Raw genomic sequence first — 26435 nt, forward strand, 5'->3', positions numbered from 1 at the left:
ACCTTAAATGGAAATGATTATTGGACCAGTTTAATGTCATATTGTGTCTGTCTGTTCAGAAATATAACTACCGGTATAGGTCCAAATTAAGATATCAGTCATATACTGCAAGTGAATTGCAATTCTATTAAAACACAGCGGGTTTTCCTTAAATGTTTTGTTTGCTGTTTTTAATGTAATGAAAGCCTTGATGAGTTAATTGCTAGTCTTGCACAGTTATTTTCATCTCCTTTTTCATCTGATTCAGTACACAGTCTCTCTATCAACGTGATCCATGCAGTAAGATTTCAACACACACCATAGCACAGGACTTACTAGTGCTAAGAATGAGTACATCGCAGTAAGACCAAAGTAATCAAATTCTTTGTTTAGCGCGCCCACTCAAATGTTTCGAAACATGAGCGGGAAGGCAGTACTAAAACGCATACAAGAAAATCAAAACACACCTTATATTTTCTTGATTATTTCCATGTAACAACATAAGTGTCTATACAAAATCATCAGAAACTTCCTTTCATCGTGATCATCATAAGTTATACTTACAAGATGTGAAATTTTGTAAACAGGAAAGCTCAGTAAAATCCTATTCAAACCATTGGCAGTAGAAAAAACCCTAGTATGTGCACACAGACAAAACAAAGAATTAAATTACTTTGGCCTTTAATAGTTGGGATCTATTAAATGTCGCGTATACCTACGATTATGGCAGAGTAAAAAGATGAAAACATTAACAGATTGTTAGTATTAAGTACCAGTAACTGGGTTTTTTCATAGTGGTCCCAGTTCACAAATTGGATGTGTCCCTGAAGTGTACTGGAACTGATCCTGGAGGCCAACTAGGACCGCGGCCGCAGTCCTAGAGTTAATTTTGAAGCCAACTGGGACTGGTCCTGGAAGCCAACTGGGACCGGTCCCAGAGGCCAACTGGGACCGGTCCCAGTTCGCTTCTTGGACCGGTCCAAGAGTGCATTTTAAGCCAACTGGGAGTCCCAGTTGGCGGTCCCAGTTAGGGGTTTGAGCTACCCTTACATACCTGCAGAGCACCCTCAAACGCCCTATGGGGGTGCGGCCAAAGCGCCCGAAAGCACCCGAACATTCCAGACTTCTGGGTCGATTTGAAAATGCGGGAAACGTAATGGTTTTCTGTGATGAACGTATCATCATTTTCTAATGACGTACTAAGCAAATGTTAGGCTACATTTTCCCGCTCATAAATATACAGGTTGCCACTGGCAGTTTTGGCACAAAATCGATCAATGTTTTCTCGGACGCTTGCTAAGTTTGAATTTAAAATTTTTGTTTACATCCTGCCGTAGCGTTATCACTCACTGAAAAATCGCGGATGTTGGTCGCTCGAATACCTAAATCATGAGAATTTTCCATGACAATGACGAAAAGGAGGAATTTGAAGGCTTTTCAGACGTAGACACAGTGAGTGACATAGACGTTGGCGAGATCGATGCAGCGCTACGGCAAATACTCCAGTTTTATGACTTCAAACTGTAACCGGAAGTGCCCGGTATCTTGCGTGAGATCCATCGTCGTCCCATGGTATAAAATTTCGATCTTCCGAATTTTCTGGTCTCTGAATCTGGCCCTTATCATCGTTTAGGCGTCGGAGCTTAGCCGGTAGATTATTTTTTTCTGTTGATTCCGTTTTCAAAACGTAGAAACAGTGAGTGACATCGACGTAGGTGAGATCGATGCAGTGCTACGGCAAGTACATGCTGCAAACTATAACCGGAAGCGCCCGATAAATAGTGTGAGATCTCATAGGGTCACCTCATGGTAGGAAATTTCGATCTTCTGAATTTTCTGGTCGCTGAATCTGGTTCTTATCATAGTTTAGGCATCCGAGCTCAGCCGTAAGATTATTTTTTCTGTTAATTCCGCCGCGTTTCCGTCAACAAGTTGTCGATGAAATCAACCACTACGTGACTCAGTGTCGATGGCCCAGCGCCGACGTAAACCAGTACTGGTGTGAGACGAAGGTTGATGAAATGCGGGTGTTCATAGCAAAATATTTTGATCGAAATTCACACCATGCCAGGTGTAAACGACTACTGGTCAACAGACGACAGATTACAAGTACCGGGGATCGCAAAAGTAATGCCAAAGAACCGATATCAGAAGTATTTTCATGTCAATGATAATGAACTCGATGTGCCCGCCGGTGACCTCAACCATGCATGATCGTACGTTCAAAGTTCGGCCTCATCTTGACCACAGGCGTTCAATTTTCTTTTCCCGCAAATTACGGTCATTTCGCCAACTGTCGATTGATTAGGCTATGATAAAATTCAAAGGCCATATTATCCAGTACATGCAAGCCAAGCCAGTCAAGTAGTATTTCAAAGTTTAGATGCTTACTTGTCCCCTTAGCGGATACTGTCTGAGCTTCGATCCCAAGAATTTATTGGACAGAAAGGCGGACGTACAGGCGCCAAAAAGAGAACGATCGTACCCTCATTTTTTTGAATTAAAGACACTTTATAAATAAATACTTTTATTTTGTTGTAAATTTGATAATTTTGTGTTCAATGTTACTTTTACTTTATAATACGTTTAAAAATGAGGCAAACATTTCCTCAATGTGCCATGAAATTTTGCACAAGTTGGTTGATGATATATAATAATATGTACGGCAAATTCTCGGCTCTATGATGCTACAACAATGGCAAAATTAGAAAAACATTGATTTTCAAAATAACATCATGTAAAAAAAGAAGAAACACTCAAATTATGTGTTTTGTTTATTTTTATTTCATCTGGGACTTCTTACCTGAAAAGGAAAGTGTATAACTGTGCAATAAATCAGCTGCCAGCTTCATTTGATGAGGAAAAGTGTCAAGAAAATTTCTTGAATTCCCCATGAGCAATGTATCATTGGAAAGGAAATTTTATAAGCTTTAAAATAATTTCGGGTTGCTGTAGTCAGTTTTGAGCCACTTTTTTACAAATTTGGAATAAACAATACATGATTACAGAATATATTACAGAATATATTAATTTTGAGTTGGGAGTTCTGGTCTCCACTGTACATTGTTATGCAAATGAGCTGGGCTGCAAAGGGTTACCGTAAAATAACAGTAAAATAACAAAGGGTTACCGTAAAATTCCCAATTGAAGCCGCGGCTTGTATTAGAAACATTTTTGAGGGACCCCTGGGGCCACGCACTGAAGTCATGGTGCGGCTTCAATTACGTACATTGCCTGTGTTTCGATATTTTTCTCAATGCTCACCAAGCATTGCAGGGGCAATCGCTATTGTTATGCAAATTAGTACCAATGAATTCTGCGTGAATAAATTACCCGCATAAAAAGTCCCTACCCTAGTGTAACTCCAATATAGAAACGTTAGGAGAGTGTATTTGGTCGTGAAACTTGGTAAAATTCCTTTTAGATAATAAGGAATAAGGAAACTATTAAAAGATGTTAAAACAATGGGAAACTGGAGTTCCCTTGACAGCATCATAAGGAAAATGACACGTTTTTCCAGCACTTTCTTGATTCTCTGACCCTGGTCACCCCCGTCCTCTAAATAGAATAGTCTCACTAAGGTCGGCCATGTTGATCAGCAGCGGGCATGATGTCTTTGTTTCAAGTGGTTTCAAGGGGTTTTTGGACGCTGAAATTTCACAAAAATGTCACTTCTGTATTCAGAGATTGTACAATCAATTTCTTTGGACGTGTAAGTCGATTTTGAAAGCAATAGAAGATCAAATGGTGTTGAAAAAAAATCGTGCATAAAATTAGCATAAATTAAGCGTCCACTGCAGATGGGTCCCCTTGATTTACAGCCGTCTTGTGTTGCCGAACCGGTGGCTCGTACTCGAATAGTGCAATAAAGGCAAGTGAATGACCTTTGGTAACTTTACTGGCATGTTTTTGTGAACTACTTTGCGGTCAAATTTTATTTTCTCATGATCAAAAACGGAACGTGTACAAGCTTATACGCACCCTCCATGGTCATTCAACAGCCACAGTACAGTATAGGCATGGCAGTTCATTATGGCAATATGATGCAGGTGGTGTTGTTGTACGTCAGGCATCGGTAAGGGTACGTGGGTATTGAATGAAAACTACGTATTTGAAACATGGTATCTCAATCTCTCAACTATTTTAACTTGTACACAAACACCGTTGCTTCAAAATTGTTGCATCAGGTATTGACTATGGCGGTGTTTACCACACTGACAAAAACTTCGGCCGTGTTCAAACATACACACAAACGTACCGATACATGGGGCATTGTTTGTACTTTTGTTACTATCATTGACAAAATGCACAATGGTAGAAGTGTTAAAAAGGAACTTTTTATTGTGTATTTTTTTCTGTGAGAAAGACACCTGTCAATCATTAGCACAAGTCAATGACGCATTGCAAGCCAGCTGGTGTGAATTTCAGCATGCATTGTTCATGATGGGCTCAGAGAAGGGGTGCGGCTTCTATTATGGTACAATTCAAAAACCCAAATGGGCAAACAATGAGCCAAGACAATGTTTCAAAGTCAGGGTGCGGCTTCAATTAGAGGTGCGGCCTCAATTGGGAATTTTACGGTAAACACAGTAATAACAGTTCCTGTTAACACTACACTATTTTGCTCTGGATCTGCACCATCGAGCACTCTGCAAGCAATACTTGCAATGAACTTTCATACATACATACACACATATATATATATATATATATATATATATATATATATATATATATATATATATATAATATATATATATATATATATATATATATATATATATATATATATATATATATATGTATATATATATATATATATATATATATTATAAAATACTATATACTACCTTGAATGAGAGCAAGAAGAAATTACAGATGACCAGGAAGGCAATGAATCTCTTTACATACTTATGCTGAGTGATGTCATACAGTTTAGCTCGTGTTGGGAAGGCATCTGAAAAGAAATACAAAAGATACTGCAATGATACAGTGTCACTCACATTGGATCAGAATTGGTACATACAAGTATGGGTACCAAAGATCAACAATAAATGTTGTTTCTATCTGTTCAGTGCAGGAAAATTCTACGTTGATGTTATGACAATGATTTCTGCACAGTACAACCAGAAAAACAAAAATACAGTCAAGGACAGTGTGCTCACATTCGGTTTGAATTGGTAAATTCAAGGAATATTTAAGCCAGAAAAAGGAGAATTACAAAAGCAAATAAGGTCTGCAACTTAGGTACTGGAGGTCATCTTTAGGAACATGCATATCAACTTCTATAGCAATGGGACAAGCAGATCCTACATACATAAGCAAATGTCAACAAAAGAATTAGCCAGAGAAGCTTGACAAAAAGAAAAGGTGGGAGAGTGGGGAAAAAATAAAGAGTGAGAAAAAATGTACAAGGGATCTGGTAAAAAGTAACGCTACCTCATCAATCTTCTATCCCCTACCCCCTCCGGAATATCAAATGTTCCACCCCTTGGTTGACCATGTTACATATTAAAGACCAGCTGCTAGGAAATGTATTTACAACTTTGGGGATGTTTTAATTAATGCTATAACAAAAAAAAAAGCCAGAGAAGGCTTGATAAAAAGAATAGGTGGGAGTGGGGGAAAAATGTACAAGGGATCTGGTAAAAAAGTAATGCTACCTCATCAATCTTCTAGACCCTACCCCCTCCTGATTATCAAATGTTCCACCCCTTTGTATTACGTAAGGCCAGATGGCAGGAAATGTATTGAGAACCTTGGGGATTTTTTTAATTAATGCTATGAGTGCTATCATTCGAATGTAAACAGCACTTAAATCAGTTACAGATAGTGAAATGCCTTCCACTGTGGGGGGGGGGGGGGGGGGGTTACGACATATGGAATTATCCTGGATCCAAATTTGTCATCAGTTCTTGTGTGTCTTACATGCAAAAGTTGCAAAAATTGGTTCGCAATGAACAAATTTACCTCATTTCTGGATCAAATTTTACTACAAATGATATTAAACATGACAAAATTATGTTCACAGCCTTCAAAACTCTTTCACAACATATCCTGGGTTGGTGTAGGTCATTTAACGTCACAAAACAAAATTACCCAAAATATAAAAATTTGGGGGTTTCCCATCACTTTGAGCAGAAAATTTATCTAATAACATCCCTCAGGACTTTTGTACCAAATTACAAAGCTATCAGACAAGTAATTTTAAGAACTAGTTTTTTTGACCGAAAATGACAAAATTGTCTTAAAAATACAAATTTGTATATTTCAGGACAATTTCCACATATCTAACTATTGTCATCTCTGGACATCTGTAAACCAAATATAAAAGCTGTCTGTCTAGGGGCTTTATAAAGAATATATTTTTTAAGATTTTTTGACCAAAATTGACAAAAATTGCCCCAAAACAGTAATATTTCCAATTTTGTCGTAATTTCAACAATTAGAAGGATAACACCCTTGCAAACATCCAATCCAAATTTGAGAGCAATTGGACTAGCGGTTTCAGAGAAGAAGAAATTTTACTTAAAATGAGAAAAATAACCAAAAAATTCAGCAAAAATACAAAATTTAAGATATCTTCACGATATTCATTAAACTGATTTTGATCAACCTTAGGAACTTGTATACCAAATATCAAAGCTATCAGATCAGTAATTTTTCAATAAAAAAATTTTACCAAAAATTTGGAAAATTGCCCCAAAATCACAAATACGAAAATTTCAATTCAATGTGTATACACTTGGCTGAGGTCATCCTGAGAAACATGTATACCACTTTTCAAAGCAATCAGATGAGTGGTTTTAAAGAAAAACATTTTTTGACTAAAAGTGAAAAAATTACCCTAAAAAAAGAAACATGCAAATTTCATCCCAAATTTTAAACATTTACTTTAGAATGCCTAAAGGTACCTGCACACGAAGTTTCAACACAATCTGACCAACGGTTACAGAGATTTAGCAATTTGCAGGGTTTTTCCTTTTTTCCCCTCATTTGCATATTTTTGGCACTGACATTTTCATTTGAACAAATTCACCAAATACTAAGACAGTAGGTGCTGTGGTTTAGCTGTTTTTGATGTGGACAGACAGACATACATACATACATACATACATACATACATACATACGTACATACATACATACATACAGACATGCAAATGGCATGCAAATGAACTGATTCAGCTTATACGATTACCTCACATTGGTATACCAAATGTGAGCTAACAAGAAATGTTTGAACCAGAAAAACAAGAATGACAAAAGTAAATAAGGTCTGAAACTCTAGGTACTGGAGGTTAACTTTAGCAACATGCATAGCAGAAACAGCTAGTCCCTCTTAGTCTAAGCAGGACTGTTAATATGTAACAGTTCATAAACAATGACAGGAAATGACTCAAGGTTAGTGGAATAGCCTCTTTCAGTCACTGAGCATGCCACCACTCATGCACATTTGCAGGATTTCCCTTTTTCTTACCTCATTTGCACATTTTTGACACTGACATGTTCATTTGAACAACGTCAAATCTCAACCCCTGCATCTACCTGTACATCAAATACTGAGATGGTAGCTTTGGCGGTATGGGAGCTTTTGCGTGTGACGGACATACATCTGCACATACATACCTACCTACATATATACATACAAACGCCACCGACTCACCATATAAGCTCTTTTTGGTATTTATATACATACCAAATACAAGCTAAAATGCATTTAACAATTTTGTTAACAAGTCATTGACAATGACATAGTCCCCACCTGTAAAAGGAGTATTAGTCTTGATGGGGCAGGGAAATGTGGTCATTAAGAAGTATCACTGGAGTGTTTATGTTCAGATCTATGGACACATGGATCTATGTCATTGTTCCCAATTTGAAACAAGAGGCATGTCTAAGTTATGGTTCTAAAAAGGAAAAAAGATCAGACCTCTAGCTGTATTGGCCAGCCAAGAAATACATATGTGCATAATAAATGAGGTACAAGATGTGACATCTTAAGGTCTATTATCCTATCAAAATTGAAGCGTAAAGAACTTGTGATTACTGAGTTATGCATATATATGCATAATCAAGGTCAAAGGTCATCAAGGTCACGTGACATTTTGAAAACAAAGTGTATTGCTAATTAATCCATATATGCCAAAATTCAGACCTCTAGCTCTATTGGCTTGCCCACAATTATATATGTGCATAATTAATGAGGTAAAGCATGTGTTGTCAAAAGGTCTCCCATCCGACTAAATATAAAGGACATAGCACTTGTGGTTACTTATTTATTGACATAATCGTGTATTTTAGGTAAAGGATTATCGAGGTCACATGACATTTTGTCAAACAATTTCTATCCTATAGTCTATCCCTATATACCAAAAATTATACATCTAGCTCTATTGGCTCGCTCAAAATTAGATATGCACATAATTAATGAGGTACAATATTTGGCGCCATAAGGTGTCCCATCATACCAAATATGAAGAGTGTAGCACTTGTGGTTACCGAGTTATGGACAAATATGTATATTTGAGGTCAAAGGTCATTGAGGTCAGGTGACATTTTGTCAAAAAAAATTGTATTGCTAATTCAATTCAATATTCAATTCAATAGAACTTTATTAATCCCAACACGGGCAATTAAAAAGCATGGCTCAAATACAACATCAAAAATATAAAATACAAATTTACAAAATGGAGGAGACGCAGGACTATACAAAAAAAACAGTTTAGGAATCATTTAAAAGCCGCACAGCGGTTGGAATGAATGACAACTTGCGCCGGTTTGACCTGCAAGCCGGGTATCTAAAACGCCGACCAGAGGGAAGTGTGTCGAACTCTGCTGATAAAATATGATCACTAGACAAAAGAATTGAGCGGGCTTTCCTGAGTACTTGCTGATTATAAAACGTAGAAAGACTTCTCTGGGGTATACCAATTAGTTTTGAGCTAAGTGAAACAATTCTATCAAGTGAAGTTTTGTTTTAACAGACAGATTTGATACCAACAAATGAATGAAAATGAGATAACGCTTTCAATGTAAGATTTATAAAAAAGAGATAAAATTTGTCTATCAACCATGAATGAACGCAGTTTCCTTAAAAAGTACAATCTTTGCTGCCCCTTCTTCAGTATAGCATCGGTGTTATGATCCCATTTCAATTTGTTGTCAAATATTGAACCAAGGTATGTATACTTCGAAACAATCTCGACTTCTTGATCGTGAACAATGGACGTAGGAGGGTTGCGTTCTTGCCTCCTAAAATCAATTATCATTTCCTTAGTTTTCTTAACATTTAAGTTTAGATACGAATTATCACACCACTCAACAAACTCACTAAGAGCGGGACCATGATGACATTCTGATCCCTGTAGAAGTGTAAGCAGAGCACTATCGTCAGCAAACTTAACAAGATGGCTACCTTCATGTGTACTTCTACAATCGTCAGTATAAAGGATGTACAACAGAGGAGACAGAACGCAACCCTGAGGAGAACCTGTATTTGTTTGAATGATACTTGACAAAATACCATTGACAAACACCCTTTGTGATCTATTTGTAAGAAAGTCAATAATCCAAAGTACAAGTTGATTGCTAAAATTAAATTTTAAGAGTTTTTCTGCAAGGATGTGGGGTTGGATTGTGTTGAAAGCACTGGAGAAATCTGCGAAAAGGATTCTTGCATGAGCACCTGTTTTTTCTAAGTGTTTGTACAGTGTATTGAGAATGAAAAGCTTAGCATCTTCAACACCTTTTCCCGGTCGATATGCAAATTGTAGGGGGTCTAGTTTGTTGCCAACCTTTGTCAGAATAATGGACTTAATTATTTTCTCAAATGTTTTCATTACCAGGGAATTAAGGAGCAACAGGTCGAAAATCATTGGGTTCTTTAGGGCTAGCTTTCTTTGGGACTGGTACTACTATAGAATTTTTCCATATGGCAGGAATACTAACTGCATCAAGAGAAACTTGGAAAAGGTGTTGTAAGACTACACTAAGCTGATCAGTACAGAACTTCAGGGTGCGACCACACAAATACAACCAGGACCTGGAATTTTGTACACATTTAATGATTTTAAAGTATTAGCTACTTTCTCTGTCTCAATAGACATCCCTAACTCAGGAGATAATGACTGTTTTAGATTTGAGATTTGAGATGAAAAATCCTCTGTTTCAAAACGAGTGAAGAATGTGTTCAGGACCTTTGGCAGCGCCGCTGAGTCTAAGTTATTTAGTGTAACTTTTGACTCTGAAGGAGTAACCTTATTTACTGCTGCCATATGCTTGATACCTTGCCAAGTAGATCGAAAGTTACCAGAAAGAAACTTTGATTGAATTTTATTTTTATAATCTAACTTTGCCTGCCTAATCGCTCTCTTGACCTCTTTGTTTATCAACTGCTTCTCGCCTGATGTACCCTGAAAAAAGATTCTCTTCTTCTGGTTGAGAATAGACTTTAATTTTTTGGTCACCATGGCTTGTTATTGGGGAAAATTTAACAGTTTTCGTAGGAATAACAGAATCCGCACAAAATGAAATATAGGAAGAAATGACATCGACAAGTTGATTAAAATCGATACAAGAATGATAAAACATCTCCCAGTCAGTACATTCGAAACACGCCTGTAAGCTAGAAATACTGTCTACTGACCAGTTCTTCACAGCTTTTGTTACTCTACGAGTAACAAAACAACTATTGCTAAGTTATCTCTACATACCAAAAATCAGACCTCTGGCTCTATTGGCTCGCTCAAAATTAGATATGCACATAATTAATGAGGTACAATATGTGGCGTCATAAGGTGTCGCATCATACCAAATATGAAGAGTGTAGCACTTGTGGTTACTGAGTTATGGACAAATATGTATATTTGAGGTCAAAGGTCACCAAGGTCACATGACATTTTGTCAAAGTGTCTGAGATATCTGCGTGAACAGATGGACTCATGGATGGACTCACGGACGGACATGACCCAATCTATAAGCCCCCTGGACTTTATCTATTGGGACTAAAAACTGTGTCACTGCATCCTTTTTGACATATGAATACGATGAGAAACTAAATTTTTATTTTTCTTGGCCTTATACATGGGAGTCTATGGACTGCCTTAAGCTGTATGACAAAAGAGACGATTTCAATTTTGAAATCATAAACTTTCCCTTTTTTTCGAGCAATATACCATCATCTCCAGCTTATGGTGTGTATATATTTCACAACTCCTTAGATATAGTAGAGCATGAAATTCGTATAAAGACTTTCAAGTTAGACACAGCCTATTAGCTCAAAAGTTAGAGAGGCAAGGATTCTCAGAAAGTAGATTAGTGAAATCATTTAACAAGTTCTACGGTAGATATGGAGATGTTGTATCAAAATATGACCTGTCTGTTTCTCGAATGATGAGTGACAGCATACCAAATTTTGACTCACAAAAGTTATTTGGTGAATTCACCAAATAACCATGCATTTGTCGCTTTGGGTCAATCTTGACGGGTACGGCTAGCTGGCAGGGTACGCTTACCCATTCCGGACACCTGGTACCACCACTATTTCGTGGTTCAAGATGACCCCATTGCCTTTGTAATTATCGATATGTTTCTTGGACCTGGTAAATTTCGTTGAGGTGCGGTAGTTCATTGCGTACGGTGCAATGATATAGCGAGAGGAAGCGATAGCTTGTTTCAGTACAATCACTTTCTTTATTGGTCACCAACACGTGCAGTGGATGAACATCCCTTGCCAAGTCTGCTTTGTCTTGAACACACACTAACAGAAAAACCCCATCGGTGCACAGTACTGTAAATTTCCCATAACTCATTGCGATTTGTATCTGCAGAGATTCCCCAGAGAAGTCTACCAGGTCTCCCATGTGTAGACAAATTCATAGACTAGTTGTAAAAATTCTGAAAACGTACTTTTAAGAACACCATTCTTCTCCATTCTCATTTTAAATTATTTGGAAAATCATGCAAGATTGAGAGAGGAGATAGCATTTTTGTAAAATTTTCCACTGATTGTGTCTTCAGCCATACAGAATAATGTGATGGAAAGTAGGGAGACCAGTTGCACCTGTTTTTTGAAACAAAAGGATATTGATTTTTTCCAATGGAAATGACAAAAGAAATTTGCATTCTAAGTTTTCTCAGAGAATGACCCCTTCAGTTCGTCATAACTTGCTGCCTTAAAAGTATGGCATTTGTAGTACCTACAAAAAATGACTTCCATGGTTGTTTAATGGTTATTTTGAAACTTTTGCTGAAATTTCTAAACGTACTTTTACTGGATATTATTTAACAATTATTCTGATGCTGAACATTAGTGCTTACATGCAGAACTGAAAAAGTTTTTAGAAAAGGAACCTTCATGGATACAAATCAAAGAGAATTGTGGGTAATTTATTGTACCGTGCGGTGCACCCAGCTGGTATAACACATACATGCATAATGAGACTATCATTTACATAAATTATAATATCATTGACCGTTGCATCACAAAGAAATTGACCTTTGTAGATAAAGTTCAGTTTACTGTAACACCCCCTCTTAAACTGAACTTTCTAACTTTAACACATTCAGTTTACTCTTTGAAACTGGTTTGGTAAATACATCAGCCAAATTACATTCGCTTTCAATGTAAGTTAGTACAATATGACTGTTGTGGACTTCATCTCTAAGAAAATGGTATTTGATGTCAATGTGTTTTGACCTCTTACAATACACTGGGTTTTTAGCAAGTGCGATGGCACTCTGGTTGTCAACGAATATTTCAGGTGTTTTCTCTGTGTGCCTATGCATGTCAGAATATAATTGTCTCAAGAATTTTCCTTCTTGGACAGCACTGGCTAATGCAATATATTCAGCCTCACAAGTGGATAAAGCAACACACTGTTGTTTACTACTTTTCCATGAGATAAGTGGCCCACCCTTGCTTAAGGAAAATGCATAACCTGAGATACTTTTCCTATCATCTGAACCCGCCCAGTCTGAATCACAGTAACCTATTCGAGTTGGTTCAGTATCTGATCTACAGTATTTCAACCCAAAGTGTTTAGTACCCTTTAAATATCTCAGCACATGCTTTGCCATGTTCAAGTGCATTTCTGTCGGCCTGGACATAAACTGGGATAACTTTGTCACGATAAACAAAATATCTGGTCTTGTAGTTGTCATTAAATATCAAACTACCAACTATCTCTCTATACAACCTTCCATCTACCAACTCTGGTGATGGTTCATTCATGGCTTTACATTAAGCGCCTGGATCACAAGGCGTACATTTGGGTTTACAATCACTCATTTTAAATCTCTGTAACATGTCATTTACACTTTTTGTCTGTTTCATTACAATACAATTTTTACCACAATCAAATTCAATTGCGAGAAACCATGATAAAACTCCCATATCTTTCATATTGAATTACTGACTTAATGATGCTTTACATTCTACTAAAACGGTATCATTGTTGGCTGCTATAATAATGTCATCAACCCAAATAATTAGGATGATCTTATTGCCATTAATCTCTTTTGTGTACACACAGTAGTCAACTAAAGACTGTTGAAAACCCTCATTAATCAGATGAGTGTGTAACATCTGGTTCCACATTCTACCACTTTGTTTCAAGCCATACAGTGATTTCTTAAGTTTAAGAACCATATCTTCTTTGTTTCTAGTTACATAGCCATCTGGTTGTTCCATATAAATTACACAGTCAAGAGGAGCATGTAAATATGCTGTCTTAACATCCATCTGATGTACAGTAAGACCTTCATTCATTGCTAATTGCATTAACATTCTTACTGATGTCATCTGGGCTGTTGGCGCAAATGTTTCGTGATAATCAACATCTTGTTTCTGAGAAAAGCCCTTAGCAACAAATCGTGCCTTATATTTCTCAGTACCATCTGGATTCACTTTAATATTATAAACCCATTTACCTCCTACTACATTTTGGTCTTTTGGCAATTTACCAACTCAAACGTATCATTCTCTCTTAGTGCTAATATTTCGTCATCCATTGCTTTCTCCCACTTACGTTTATCAGGTGAATTAACAGCTTTCTGATGATAAGTTTGAGGTACATGACACATTTTGTAACAATAATGAATATATCTCTCATCATCTTCCATGACTGTTACATAATCTTTGAGATACTCTGGCCTTCTAGTAATTCTTATAGGTCTAGTCTTAACCTTTCCTTCCTTTTGTGTCACATCGTCCAAGTTTTCTTTACTACTTGAACCCGAAGTTTGACCATCATCTGGTACAATCGCCTTATCAACATCATGTGTGTTTTTCACTTCTGTACCTGTGCTATCTGTGACATCTTTCCTTAATATCATTTCATCATCATACACATTCTTGTTATCACTTAACTCTTGTACAAATTTGACACATCTTACTCTTCTTACAGAATTATTTTCTTAAAATACACTAAGTATGCTGGGCTTTCTTTGTCATACCCTACAAAAGTACCCTTAATACATCTCGGATCAAGTTTTGACTTAACTTGTACATATGCATAACACACAGATCCAAATGGATTCAGATTACTTAAATTAGGTTTCTTGCCTGTTATACATTGGAAAGGGGTCATTCTTATTCTATGGTTATAACATCTGTTTCGTGTATAGGCGGCAGCCATTACTGCATATGTCCAGAAATGCTTGGGAAGTTTGGACTCTAATAACATACATCTGCCCATTTCAAACAGTGTACGCCAACTTCGCTCTACTGTACCATTTTGGTGAGGTGAATATGGTGCTGAAAACTCCTGACAAATTTTATTCTTAATCATAAGAGATCTAAATTTGTATGAGGTGAATTCAGTCCCGTTGTCACTTGTCAGCCTCTTAATCACACCATAAGGTGCACTCTGAGCCAAAAATCTTTCTGTGGCTATAATGGTATCACTCTTATTCTTAAGAAAATACACAAAGACTGTACCCGAGTAATCATCGGTAAAACAAAGAGCATATTTGAAACCATCTCTTGCAACAGGATCAATTGGCCCTGCTAAATCACAGTGTACAAACTCCATGGGCTTGCCCGTTTATCGGCAACTCTATTAAACGTTTGAGTCATTTTTCCCTGAATACATGTATCACAATCGAATTTTTCTTTATCGCTTATTATGAAACCTTTGGATACACCCTCTAAACTGATAATATCTTTAAAGTTACAGTGGCCCATTATTTTGTACCAATCTTTCAGTGATCTAGATGCAGTTTTACAGGAAACTTTGTTCAAGAAATACAATCTCCCATCTTTCTCAACATCAAACGTAGTGCCCTTTGCTTTCAAATGAGCACCATTGGGATAAAAACTTACTGACGCCCCAGTACTTGTTGCAGCTTGAACAGAAAAAATATCTTGTTGATAAGATGGTACATAGAAAGCATTCTCTATATCGTGAGATCGGCCATTTACATCATACAAAGCAACTTTCGCATTTCCTCTGCCCTTAACAACATCATTACTCTGGCTACCATCCGCTAGCTCTATCGTGTGTTTTCTGCTATCGAAATTCATCTCTAAACTTACAAATTTGAATTTATCCTTTATTATATGAGTAGTTGCTCCACAATCTACTAACAAACTATGCTGCTTAGCTTCAAAATTACATAAATTCTCATGACTTACAGAAAAACAAAATGAATGTTCGTCTGCATCTAGCGCATCTTTGTCTTTACTTGTCTTTGCCGCATCTCTGTCTTGTCTCTGGCTTGTCTTACGGCATTCTCTCGTCATGTGTGTCGTGGTTCTGCAAACATCGCACCACTTCTGCCCTTGTCTGCACTCGTTCGCTTTGTGTCCAATCTTGCCACATCTGTAATATCTTACCCGTCTCGTTGAACCGTATCTACAGTCGTTGCTGGTCCCCCTCTGATTGTGTATCTTCATGACGCCATGTTGACTAACGCGGTCCCCAGAACTGCCTTTCACTACCTGGCTACCTTTATCAGTTTCTTCATAACTTTTCAATGCCATCTTGAACTTTGTGAAGGTTTGTTCCTTCTCGGCTTGTGTTGTGACGGCAACAAATGTTCTGAAGCGTGAAGGAAGTCCCTTTAGTGTCATGGCAATTAAAAGACTGTCACTGATCTTTTCTCCTGCACCTTTAAGTGCAGTGGCTGCATTTTCTGCCCGTATCATGTAATCTGTCACGTCTTCGTCATCTCTCATTGACATTGTAGTTAGTTCGTTATGTAGTGCTATCACTCTTGGTTTGCTCTGCCCTAGATAATGGTTACGTAAAATCTGAATCGCCTTGCGTCCATTATTCTTAGAGTCTCTGATAATAAGTGATATACTTTTATCATCGAGGCACTGTATCAGTTCAGCGTAGGCATCGTGATTCTTCTCAGGGTCTGGCTCACTTTCATCGCCTTCTTCGGGGGATATGACTTTCTCCAATTTTTGCAGTTGCATGTGACCAAGGAACTTCACCTCCCATAATTCGTACTTCGACTCGTCACCATCAAATTGCAGCCGTGGCCTGGGCCCATAACCTGTTGAGGTGCGGTAGTTCATTGCGTACGGTGCAATGATATAGCGAGAGGAAGCGATAGCTTGTTTCAGTACAATCACTTTCTTTATTGGTCACCAACACGTGCAGTGGATGAACATCCCTTGCCAAGTCTGCTTTGTCTTGAACACACACTAACAGAAAAACCCCACCGGTGCACCCAGCTGGTATAACACATACATGCATAATGAGACTATCATTTACATAAATTATAATATCATTGACCGTTGCATCACAAAGAAATTGACCTTTGTGGATAAAGTTCAGTTTACTCTAACAGTTACCTTGAATGATAACGATTATTAGACCTGATTTGATGTCTATTTGAACAAATTCATATCTCCACCCCTACGTGCAACTCTACACCAAAGACTAAGATGGTAGGTGCTGCAGTTTTGGAGTTTTTGATGTGGATGGATACATCCACACATACCATAACAGGCATATTAACACAAATACAGACAAACAGACGCTGCCGACTTAACATATAAGCTCTATTTGGTATATATACATATACCTAAAGAGAGCTAAAAACACACGGTTGAATACTTGTGTGGTGTGTTTTTTTTGGTCAATGGTTTCCTTTATATCTTGAACTTAATTGGATGTATGTAAATCATAATCAAGAGCAGATCAAATCACCTCCCTTAGCCGGACAATCCAAACAGCCTGTGGAATCTGTGTGATGATTTTCAAATATCCTTAGTGCATTATCAAGGTCATTGTTACATGACAAAGGATAATCTCCATCTACACACTGGATCTGATTAAATCTGCCGTCCATTAGTGGAGACCAACTGCAACTGGTCCTGAATTGCATTATGAGCCAACTGGGAGTCACAGTTGGCAGTCCGGCCTTTTGAGTCCCTAATGAGATATCCCTACACACCTGAAAATACATAAATTTGCATCCAAATAGACTCTTCAGTCTTGATTGTACAAAATTCTGTCTTACCTGGTCTCGGTGGAATGTGCAATGGTTGAGCTAACTGTAATCTGCCTTTCAAGTCCTGCCATCTTCTTTGATCTACCGTAAGTAAAGCTGTACCCTAATTCACAGAAAAAATGCATTTAAAAATGCTTCATTTGCAAATTTAATTCATTCATAGACAAAGCACAAGGTCTATCACTAAAGAACAAAACATAATTAAAGAAAAGATTACATTCAATATTCATGTGATATTTTATCAAGTACACTTGGTTTTGTATCTAATTTAAGATGCAAAAGCAACATCTGAGGAACTTAAGAGAGTAATCTACAGTACATCTTACCTTATTTTCAAAAAAATTTGAGATTACAACACCAACAAATAGCGTCAATCCAATCATGCAGCCAATGAAAACAAATGTGTGGATATATATACTGTTCCACTGAAAAATAAACATAAAACGAGGGATCAGTTATGCAAGATTTGATTCACCCTATCCTTGTTTTTCTGTGCAAAACCAAAAAATGTGGAAGGAAAAGGTAAATTAGAGAGGTCATGTTTCGATGCAATTTTGTGGGGAATTAAGGGATTCCATTCTTTTGACAATAACATCTATCTTTGTGACAGAATTGACGTCATCAAGATTACAAGGCAATGTCATATCACTTTTAATTTTCTCAGTTTTGCAAATATGTCTACTATATATCAGCCTATGGCCAAAATATTGGACACATCTACTATGCATGTCTACCATGTTGGTGAGGTTTTTGGTATATTTTAAGCTCTAATTCTTATAATTGGAACATCAAGTGTGTGTGTGTGTGTGTGTGTACGGTTTGTATGTATAATGTATGCCTGCTTGTCAACTATTACTGGCCTGGTACACACAAAACAATATGCCATATTTTGCGATACATAAAATTGTGTAGGAAGATGCTGTGATATATAAACATGTAGTGACATTTTTGCACACAGTAAGCAAAATATAGCCGAACGTACCCTCTACCCACTACTGCAGAAATTGTGTTTACCATGTGCATGTTTTAATTATCAACAGCTCATAAGGAGATTCATATTTAATTCTAAAGCTGTAAAACAAGTGGTATAGAGAAAGCCACCTTTGATTAAACACATGACAAAATTAGCCCGAAAATGTGCAAAATTTCATCTCTGATTGAAAACACTGAACAAGGTTATCCAAAGGAACTTGATGCTATACAAGTGATTTTATAGGAAAACACTTTTCTAAACTGACCAAAAAGTGAAACATGGGGCCCTGGGGCACCGATGTCCTGTGTACCTCCTTACTGTTTATTATTTGCCATAAATGCAAAATTTCATCTCTGATTGAAAACACTGAACAAGGTTATCCCTAGGAACTTGAAGCTATACAGGTGGTTTTATAGGAAAATATTTTTCTAAACTGACCAAAAAGTGAAACATGGGGCCCTGGGGCACCGATGTCCTGTATCTCATTATCAACTTGGTAAAACAAAATGATGGCAGCACTCCCTAGGGTGCTTATTGGGGCAGTGAAAAGTCAGAAATTGGCAACCCACATGACTTTATTGGATCATGATGCAAACTTCACAAGTATGTAAAATGTGTTTATCATCTGCAAAGTCTGAAAAAAATTGAGCAATGTTTAATGACAAAAGGAGAGCAACTCACAATTCCAGTCTGCTCAATTATAATATCTCTGACTTCAAGCCAGCCTTCCAGTGAAAGAACTTCATAGAGTGCCAACATTGCACTTCCAAGGTTATCAAAATTGAAATTTCTTGGATTTGACCTGAAAAATATTATAGAGAAGATAACGCTCAGGTTTGCAAGGGTTGCAATGAAATCTGTTTGTTTTCTTTTTTGATTATTGTACACATAGATGGCCAGTACCGGGTGTTGACGTTTAGCCTCGGGGTCAGCTTCAATATTGCGCTCATACTGAACACGTATCACTTCAAGTATTTATGTGCCAGACTATTTTTCATTGTAAATCATGTAAAGATGTAATATATGAACTATTCTGTGGCCAAAGATTCATGACTTTCAAAGCTTTCTGTAAGGTGATACAAGTGGGGTTTACATGTGCGTGTTTACTCCGGAGCTGACACTGGATTAAATTTAAACCTGTGTCAGTTGGACGTGTGACCAGACAACACCGAACTAACAAAGAACTAATTTGGTGCCAAAGGGCTGGTTCAGGTTCGGTGCTCCATATTAAACAATGACCTCCTTATATGTGTGACCAGAACACCGAACTAAACGCCGAACTATATCCTGTCTTCAAGCTTGCATACAAATTTGAAAGAGGCTACCCACCATACTATCTAAAAGTTTGTGTTGCATTAATGTATGTTTCCTTTCGGTTTTGTCTAGGGAAAATTATTTTAATGTGTACGATAGAGTTTTGTTTGTGTGGGGAAAACGTACGGTGAGAAGAAGTTGGACCTAAGCTCATAGTATTACAAGAGTTAATAGAGTGGCCCTTTGTTGCTTGCCTTTTGAACCCCGAGTGTGGTTTCTCATCAGTTGCAGAGTAAATTCTTTCCTCAGTTTACGTTAAAATTTGTGAATTTTTTTAAGTGAATTCAGTGTTCTTATTTTTCAAGTAGTGAAGCAAGTATATCAATGTGTTTGGATCATGTTGTAAATCCATTTTGGGATCCTGTTTGTTTGTTTGTTATCTACTTCTGTAAATTTCGTTTTGGGTAGTGTCTTTTAAAATTTGTGTTATTCTTGTACGCAATGATTGGTGACTCTGTGAATAGTTTCCTCAGTATTGTGTTTATTTCCAGCTCTGGCCAGTGTTTGGGCCCAGGCTGTATGTTGTACTGAAAATAAGTTTGTTTTTGTGTTACTGTGCGGTTTGTGTATTTCAGATACTGTGGTCTATTTCCGCTGTTATTTTAGTGATTTTATTGTTTTTGTTTCTCTGTTGAGTGGTTTGCTTTAGGAGAATGCGACTTTTTTAGTGAAGTCATCAGTGTTCTTACAAGTGCGAGCTAATCTCAGAATTTTGCCTCTGATGAAAATATTAAAGGTTCCTGTCGGGTGACATAACCCAACTATCCATCAAAATTCTCATCTTCTTGTAAATGTCTTTGCCGAAGACGTCTCAATCGGTTGATTGAAAACAAAAAGAGCGTAGACGGCAGCTGTCCAATGTTTGGGTCCGCCATTGCGAGCTAGCGATGGTGGGGGATTTATGATTCTCCCAGCCACGGAATATGAACATGTTCAGCAGACTGTGATTTTGATATTCAGACAGTTATTGAAATTCCCCTGGAGTGTTACAGATAGTGTTTACCAGCTAATAAACCATCATTTACATGAGAATTCAAAACAGTGTGCTCATGAGTCATGCTTACACGTGTATGTTTTTAAACCCGAGAGTATCCGATTAGTCGCTCTGTAAATATTCCTTATCAGCGATCTAAGCGATCTCATGTTTACATGTCAATCAACAAGGTATAAATTTAGATCAGGTCAAACGTCCTCAGCGGTATTCACTGGACCAGAGAGCAATCGTTAGCTCAAAATGGCAGACACAAACATCGGAACAGTTGCTGTCTACGTAGCCCTGTGTACGATGCTGTGTGTTTCCCCTGCGTTTCACTGATGTGATGGGAGGCTGTACAACGCCGGGAGCACGTATGCAGGGCTACTATCTACGCTCTTTTTGTTTTCAATCACGGGGAGGGACTGTGTTTCAATCGACCGATCGAGATGCCTTCGGCAAAGACATTTACAAGAAGAAGAGAATTTTCATGTTGATATCCATTCCATGGCATAAAGATTGATGAGTCGCCGTCGGAGAAAACGAGCAAGTTTATGTTTCCCATTTCTTAGATGTCCAATCATGAATCCCGCACTGCACCCTTTTACGGTCGACATGGACAAACACACAATCAAAACACTAACATACTCATTAAAATAAATTTCTAAACAAAACAAACACTATTGTAACACTAACAATTGGATAGTAACGTGGGGAACCTATTTCACATATATGGGAAACAAAACAAACACTAATGCAACACAAAATTTTGGATAGTAAGGTGGGGGCATCCGTTTTTCTGCCTTTTCCACGACGACGGTTGTTGTCGGACAAGGTTTTGATTTGGGCTCACAACCATTTGATTTTGTCTCAACATTGCTCTGCAGTTTCTCTCGAATCCCATTTCCCTGGCCTTTGCAGTGATGACTTCATAAACTTGCCTATCCCTTGACCATGGACGTAAAAAATCATACCTCGACAGTCCATCATATCGAAGATGTTTTCACCTCTCAAGATAGAAATGAGTAGTTTGATTTTGTCCTGTGACAAATTGCTGCTGCGATCGCCCGAACTTCTTGCTCGAACACAGTCCACTGCAGTAATGACTGCAAGCCGCAGACGAGATATAGTTTTGGGTTTAGTTCGGTGTTCTGGTCACAAGTGTAAATAGGCCGTTGTTTAGTATGGAGCACCGAATGGACCAGCCCTCCGACACCAAATTAATTTTAGTTCTTTGTTAGTTCGATGTTGTCTGGTCACACGTCCAACTGGCACAGGTTTAACTTTAATCCAGTGTCAGCTCTGGAGTAAACACACATGTGTAAACCCCACAATGGTCCTGTAACTTCGTGTTTAAAGACGCCCGTCGGGTACTTATAGCGGATTACTAGAAATGGACTCTCATTATGCAAACCGACGCTGAACGAGTAAGACAAAGGGGAGCTCCCGAAAACGTAGCATTTTCATCATTTATAAGAGACTACTTGCCAAATTTAAACACCTACGGTAGCGTGAATATGCTACCCAGCAGTTGAGGGTCTCAATTCAAATACTAAATAAGTTTAGAGGTAGATTTCGATGTCGAAATGTAACAAGGACAAAATGCTGTCGATTTACATATCAATGCATATCAGTACACGTCACTGGCATCGACTGTCGATCAAACGCTTCTTCAAACTCAGCCTCGTATCAACGTAATGTTTGTAAAATCTCTGCAAGCGTTTGTTTAGTAAATCAAGAATAAACACTTGTAACCACTTTGCCTTGCTTGATCTTCTAACGGTAGCCCGAAACATAAATGTTCCGAAGATCAACACGGTTTTGTAAAACCGTTCAGGTAAAAAAGTCCACCCAACGAACTTTTCCTGGGACCTGCAAAGTACCTACCTTCGACGCATTCTGAAAACAAAATGTAGTAACATTAGTATCTAGATCGGTATAGTTCGGTATACTCTTTTTGGAGGATGTGGTGGCCCTGAAAAGGACCATTTTGGTTTGGATTGAACGTAGAGAGGAGTGCTCATGACCACCTATGGCCAACGTACGGTACCCCGGGCAAATTGGGATACAGTGACCGTAAAAGGGAAGTTACACAGAGGGGCATAACTTCCCTCCTTGTGACGACGACATCATCTGCCTGCATAAGTTGTTGCTTTCGCAACAAATACCGCTCGTCCCGCCAAGCATTTCTCCGATCCAACATGTTCCAGAATTTTCGATAATGTCGATGTCGAATCAACATATTGCCGTTGCAGGGCTCCTGACCATTGCCAAGCCATTCCTGTCTGTTTGTTGTCACACAGGGTTGGCCAAAACAATGGGGGCATTCGTTGGCGGCGGGATCTCGCGGAATTAGAAAACGACGTCCGCTGTTTTCACCTTCGACTCCTACCTTGTCAACTCCGTTGCTTTCTTGAGGCGTGCTTGCGTTTACAGGAATTGCTCTTTTCTGTCTTTTCTGACAACGGGACTTCTTTGACTTCGGAAGATACACAACTTGCCAGCCACGGTCATTGAAAATTTCTTCGATGACACGTAGCTGCTCTTTGGACGAGACGATTCCGACGTCGTCACCCATGCTGAAGCAAAACTGGGAATGAAATACAAGGGCTTTTCTAGAGCGATTTGAATCCCCCATAAAAAACACATTCACACGTATTCTCATTACCATGCTTGTAAAAGGCAAAGGTCGTCTGGTCGAAGTTGGATACCACAACAACAACTGCATATGTGTATTTTCATATCATTGCCAACTAAAGGTGTTGTTGCTAAGGCAGAATACAATTGACAGGAACTTGTGCCATGTCCTGTGACAAGGTGTAAATTTACCATGACAAAGCTGGCGAAAGATGAACAGGTAGCTTGTCACACTGGCGACAGGACGAAAGGAGCCGAGCTTTGAAGTTGGATGTCAGACTAATTCACACATAGACAGTAGGAGGAGACCTCTGCTGTCAATTTCAGGAGATACAAACGTCTTCATATACGATTCCACCACGATCACTTCAAGCATACTTGTCTCAGCGCTTCAAACGTTCGTTACTATACCCTACATTGCAGTGAGTTTAGACTTTTTCATGAGGTAAATTTTTCCCTTTTCCAGATTTATTTTTAATAGTTTGTTGCTTATATTGCTTTAGATTAGGTAAATTTGTAGGTTTTTCTTCTTTTTCGTTTTGATCGATCTATCATTATAGGTTTTTTTTCATTTGTATATAGTGTAAATTCCATTTTGTCAGTTTTTTCGAGTTCGCTTAGTTTCAAAATTTATTTTGGAATTCGTTTTTATTATAATTAAGTACACTTCGTCGATCTGAAAATGTCAGAAGTGAGCTTAGAACAGGTTAGACAGGTATTCCCTTCGATGACAAGGGAAGCTTTTTCGGGTTCGTAACCTGCGTCGGGAGCGAGACAATACAGTGAGGGGCAACCTCGATTTTGTCGCACCTACTGCTGACGACAAGAAAGCTCTTCAGAAGAAAATTGCAGCTTTGCGATCGAGACTAAAAGAGGGCTGAGCAACAAATTACGACGTATTGTCGGAAGTACTGGACTTCTACTTCCAGCATGATTCAGACACCAATCGTTCTCCAGATCGAGTCGGTAACTTTGACGGTCCAATCTATCAAAGTTGTCCTATTGAGCGGACCGAAGATACGATGTACCTGACTACATCGCTGTCAATCCAGAACCTGGTGACAACTGTAGAAAAGCACTCGGGGTCGTGTAATGGCAAACTGGCTGCAAATCGCACATTCACAACCATAATGGGGCATGCTGGAAGGGTTAGTTTATCGTGTGAGAACGGTCACGGTTTCAATTGGAGCTCATCTCCCTAAATGCCTAGTTGAAGGCTATTGGTCAATTACAGATACATATTTCTATATGGTTTCTTAAATATGGACAGTGATTTTTACTTATACTTATCGATTTATTTTTTTCTGAGATATATCGAATTTACGTGTGTCATTTTCTGTCACTGTTATCCTCACTTATAATTTCTCCTTTTATCAACTTCAGGTTGCTACACGGATTTTACGCGGCAGGAGTCAGGGAAGAAACCTATGAAGTCATCACAGACGGAGCCAATATGGGCTCTGTCAAATACGCATACAGGAAATCATGTAAGTATTCACAACCCGGGTTTTTTGCGTGATACATTATCTCTACAAAAGGGTGGAGCAAAAGACGATGTTCCGCTGATTGCGAGATCTCGCGAGACTTTAATACATGCCAGTAGAAACAGGTTTCCAGCTTAGTAATACAAGTCAAACTTTGTATGGAACTAGAAAAAGTGCACAACTGAGCAAAGATTGCAACTTCATAGATTTTATGCAGTCTTTAACGTAATTAGCGACTTGTCCTGTTTTACGCAGTTTGTCCTGTGTTGCGAGAACACGTCCACTGCGAACCACATATTCTCGCGATATCTCGGAATGTCTCGCGAATGTTCGGAACATGGTCTATTACACGATGAAAAAATCTTTTCCCAGGTGCTTTCAGTATTAGTAATCCAGAGTAAATTCAGTATGACCAATTGACCGCGAGTCTTCGGTTGGTAGTTCCTTGTGTTGGCAGTGTCTTGTTACTGGGAGCGGTGTCTGGTATGTCAAAACGATGGCAATATATTTGATGTGAATATAAGGGCCGTTGTGGCTTTCTTACTGTGTGCAGGGTAAGTACCCATCAATCACAGATAACGATGTGAATTGATGGGCAGCAAATGAAGAATTATTTCATCGAGCTAGCGCATTCAAATCGATGCTTTTCATAATTATTGTATTTTACAGTTTTCGACAATTATAGTCAGCATGTCCATGAGGAAGCTGTTGAATCGATGGAATCCGCTTTATTCGAGGTGAGGAATGTTTCGATTTTTTTAAACAAACCAACAAGCGAATCAACTCTTTCCAAATCGGTGGCATAGTCCTAAAATTAACTTTCCATTTCTCTACTCTTCAGGAAATAGCATCAGAGGATAGGCGCATGGCAACAGGCATCGATGTGATGAGTGATGCACGCCACGGGACTAGTAGGAACACAAAAAACACGGATGTAGTATTTCTAGGTGATCTGTAAGTAATTACACATGGAACACAACCTTGTCGACTTTATAGACTGACCGTTGTTTTGTTTATTTGTATGTAATTCTACAACACTGAATTGATATGACTCTGTTGCATCATGGTCGCAAGCATAGCTGGTAACATGTATTCACAATGTATGTATAATGATCATTAATTTCTTATCTTGTTTATCATTATTTTTTCCAAAGTGCTGAACACCCGGTTCAAACCTATCATGACTCTAAGTCAAAGCATGCAAAGCTGGAAATGAATATATTATTATGTTTTGTTTTTTGTACATTCAGATCCCACAAATGCATTCGTAAAGAGCTGGTATCGAAACAGGACGACAGTTGCTCACAGCGTCATGAAATGGTTGGTGTAAGGAGATTTTACAATTGGGCCGATGAAAAGGGTAAATATACATGTTTAACTTCTAAAATGAATTTTAGAGTATAATTTCTTTGCTGGCATAAAGTTGGTTTCAGAGAATAGTAGTAACTTCATGTCTGATTACTTCTCCCTAGGTGTTTCTATATTAGTCCACGGCCATGACAACAATGCGTCCGTCGACAAATTCTTGAGGGAAGAGAGGCCAGATACAGTGAGCAGCAACTACACGTGGCATGGTGAGTCGGTTTTTGCTTCTCGTTTTGCTATTC

The 26435-nt window shown here is 38.2% G+C and overlaps 1 protein-coding gene across 2 annotated transcripts in view; it reads right to left on the bottom strand.

Moving 5' to 3' along the window:
• The window catches only part of LOC139148629 (sodium leak channel NALCN-like), a 548532-nt gene that overhangs the window by 145909 nt on the left and 376188 nt on the right, over nucleotides 1-26435 (bottom strand). For both annotated transcript variants that reach the window (XM_070720114.1, XM_070720115.1), the window contains exons 25-28: nucleotides 19102-19222; nucleotides 17774-17872; nucleotides 17457-17550; nucleotides 4830-4936 (exon numbers count right to left, since the gene is read on the bottom strand). In XM_070720114.1, coding sequence (XP_070576215.1) covers nucleotides 4830-4936; nucleotides 17457-17550; nucleotides 17774-17872; nucleotides 19102-19222 — 421 coding nt within the window. The remainder of the gene's footprint in view (nucleotides 1-4829; nucleotides 4937-17456; nucleotides 17551-17773; nucleotides 17873-19101; nucleotides 19223-26435) is intronic.

Source organism: Ptychodera flava, chromosome 13 (assembly GCF_041260155.1).
Source record: "Ptychodera flava strain L36383 chromosome 13, AS_Pfla_20210202, whole genome shotgun sequence".
NCBI classification, from domain to species: domain Eukaryota; kingdom Metazoa; phylum Hemichordata; class Enteropneusta; family Ptychoderidae; genus Ptychodera; species Ptychodera flava.